The sequence below is a fragment of the Nestor notabilis genome, unplaced genomic scaffold, assembly GCF_000696875.1.
Source record: "Nestor notabilis isolate BGI_N333 unplaced genomic scaffold, ASM69687v1 scaffold9633, whole genome shotgun sequence".
NCBI lineage: Eukaryota > Metazoa > Chordata > Aves > Psittaciformes > Psittacidae > Nestor > Nestor notabilis.
This window is the reverse complement of record NW_009920598.1, coordinates 6,158-9,205: the sequence shown is the minus strand read 5'-3', so window position 1 is coordinate 9,205 and position 3,048 is coordinate 6,158. Positions and strand designations below refer to the sequence as shown.

Sequence of the window (3,048 nt, the reverse complement as noted above, 5' to 3'; positions counted from 1 at the left end):
AAGGCCCAAATCCTGATTCCTCAGCCTAACTGCAACTTCAAATGAAACAAACAGGGCAGCCGTGTCCTGCCGCATTCAAAATGGGCCACTGGGGTAAGGCTCCTGCCGGGGCCCTCATGCTGTGGTCCCAGAGAAAAACCTTCCTTTATGAAATTAGGATTTCCTAGGTCATCAGTGGCCGGTATTTTAATCCAAGCAGTCATTTTTCTCCTGACAGAAGTGCATTTATCCAACAGGTCAGCAGTGGTGAGAAATTATTTTACATCAATACTCACCTAAAACTGAAGAACAAACCACACAAGTCATCATTCTGGAGCTTACACAGGCTACAGCAAACCAAAATCTCAGCCGTGTCCCAGGCTTAACTTTTCACCAGTTACTCAATCGCATCACATGTTTTTATAAGTAATTAAAATACTACATTAGAAAAACCTACTTTTTGCTAATACAGTCCACACTATACTGTTCCTCATACCAAACTGGGATGACCATCAAGTCAGGAAGGGGAATTCATTCATCTGAGTCCAGGTCACTGTCTCCTGCCATGGAATGGAAGTCCTCGCTGTCTTCTTCATCCTCAGACAGATGGACCTGACTCAATACACTAGGGCCACAGCGCTGCTGTTCTTCCTCTTCCTCCTCTTCTGAGATCTCATACCCTCCAATACTGCTGAAACTTGTATCTCTTGTGTTGCATTTTGGGTCTGGTTCTTCATAGCTGCCATAACTGGAAGAAAGAAGATACTCGTATTATACCATGGTTTTTTATCATCTACTGGTACCGACAATTCTGTATTTAACTCCTGTAAAAGTTCCCTGGCTTGAAGTCTTTGTGGAACACTCAGAACCACTGCACACTTCAGTACTGCCAGTGGTCAGCTTTTTTAAAAACCCCCCAGTTCTCCAGATGAAACAATTGTCTCTCAGCATCCGCATCCTCCTCTGATACACACACACAGAGCAGGAAAAACAGATCGCTCCAACACCTTCCATCTATCACCTTCCCTGTGGACAGGCAGGTAGACAGCCTGTTCTCATCATCTTCTCTAGCATTTTCTGCTAACTATTGCCAAGGTACTGGGCTGGACTAACCATTTGCCTGACCTGGCATAGCTACCTCTATGATCATTTATTGGGCAAATGTCATAATAATAGCATTAAAGTAATGCTATTAGTATTAAAACAAGTAATAACGTTAAAGGACTAAATTTCACAAGTAGGAAAAAAAAAAACCAGAAACCAAAACCCAGAGAATCTCATGCTAATACTCTGTGGAATGGCCAGAGAAGGAAGAGTAGGTTCTCTCCAGTCAATGCTGTACTTGTCATTTTCTAATAATGGACCTCTTTCCAAAATACAGACTGCATACTCCTATTCTTTTGGACTGCAACCAAGCAGTTTCTTTTCAAGTAAGGAAATGCTTGTTCTTAGAGAAAAAAACCAAACCAAACCCCATGAAGTTAATCAACTGAGTTATCTTTTAATTTCAAAGGCATCTTGCAGTTTCCAAGACAACTTAAGAAAGCCTTTATTAGCCTTCAAAAATCACTGTGTCCAGGAAATCATCTGTTAAGAAATACTTTTTTTTTTAATTTAACTAACGTTTTTATTAGTGAATATCTAACAGCAAAATCGAATTTCTGTCAGTAAGTAGTAAATTGCAATTATGGTAATAATGGCTGCAACATTAAAAACAGTGACAAAAATTAAAAGAAATGAGATAATCTTCAGCTTTTTATGATAAACAGTTCAGAAATCTTGAAGAGAAGGGATTTTCAGCTCTAATTACCTGATATTACTGTCCTCCATAACATGAGATGTCTCCCCACCATCTCCTTCATAAGACATCATGCTTTCTTCATTGTCCATGCCCATTCGTGTGTTCTCTTGAAGAACATGAGGTTGTTTAGGTCTCATTGCATTAGGCTCTATATCAGAGTCACTGCCACTCTCACTCAGTTGGATAGCTGTGTAATAAAGTAAGGTTTGATCACAAATCAACAGTTTTGTTCTGTCAGTTACATACCCACTGTCTTTGTTTAAAGGCTACAATATGGACTGTATGGCATGTATACAAAGTAGGGTCTCCACAAGGCAGCAGAAAGGGTATCTGGAAGGTGATACCGCTTACTGCGTGCCCAATTCTGATGTTACCCAAAAGCAATCTTACAACCACCATTACTCAAAAAGGCTTTATTTGCTTGTCTACTCCAAATAATTTCCCCTTCCTTGCCCCTAATAATTTTCAGAAGCCACCACTAACTGCCACTCTCCACTATGAACTTTTCTGCATAGGAAGTTTTACAGTAAAATGGAAATAATCTGAAGAACCTCCAGACACCTCTTCAGTTCTTGATACTTTTTTTCACTCTTTCATATAAAACTAAATGCTGTGCTTTTATAAACTGCCCATTCTTGGCTCTGCACACCAAATCATAGTCTCTAGTCTTTCCAGAACCATGTGCAGTTTCACTTTATGAAATGCAGTTGACCAAATCTTAAGTCTGCTTTCTTTTGTGTCTGTACTTAGAGCACTTCTACTCCACTTTGCTTTCAGTTCCATTTATGTTCAGCCAGTTTTCTCGTCCTTTGGTCTCTCTTCCTTCTTGACGGCTAGACCATGTGACATACTGTCCTGGGTTCAGCTACAGCAGTCATTTTGTCTCCTTCTCAGTAGCTGGTGCAGGGCTGTGGTTTTGACTTTCAGTCTGGGAACAACGCTGATAACACCAATGGTTTTAGTTGTTGCTCAGTAATGTTTACTCCAACCAAGGACTTTCTCAGTCTCATGCTCTGCCAGAGAGGAGGGAAAGCCGGGAGGAAGCAGAGACAGGACACCTGACCCAAACTGGCCAAAGGGCTATTCCACACCACAGCACGTCATGCCCAGTATAGAAACTGGGGGGAGTCACCCGGAAGGCCCAGATCGCTGCTCGGGTCGGGCTGGGTATCAGTCAGCAGGTGGTGAGCGATTGTGTCCTTTTCCCTTGTTATTTCCCTTATCATTATTAATATTGGTGGTAGCAGTAGTGGTTTGGATTTTTCGTT

At 41.3% G+C, this 3,048-nt stretch overlaps 1 protein-coding gene across 1 annotated transcript in view; it reads right to left on the bottom strand.

Annotated features, from left to right (window-relative positions):
- Nucleotides 1-510: 510 nt before the first annotated feature.
- The window catches only part of LOC104402775 (transcription initiation factor TFIID subunit 1-like), a gene marked incomplete at its 5' end in the record, with an annotated part of 8,317 nt that continues 5,779 nt past the window's right edge, over nucleotides 511-3,048 (bottom strand). Inside the window, 2 exons of the mRNA XM_010010744.1 lie at nucleotides 511-727; nucleotides 1,790-1,967. Of these exons, the coding sequence (XP_010009046.1) occupies nucleotides 511-727; nucleotides 1,790-1,967 (395 nt within the window). The remainder of the gene's footprint in view (nucleotides 728-1,789; nucleotides 1,968-3,048) is intronic.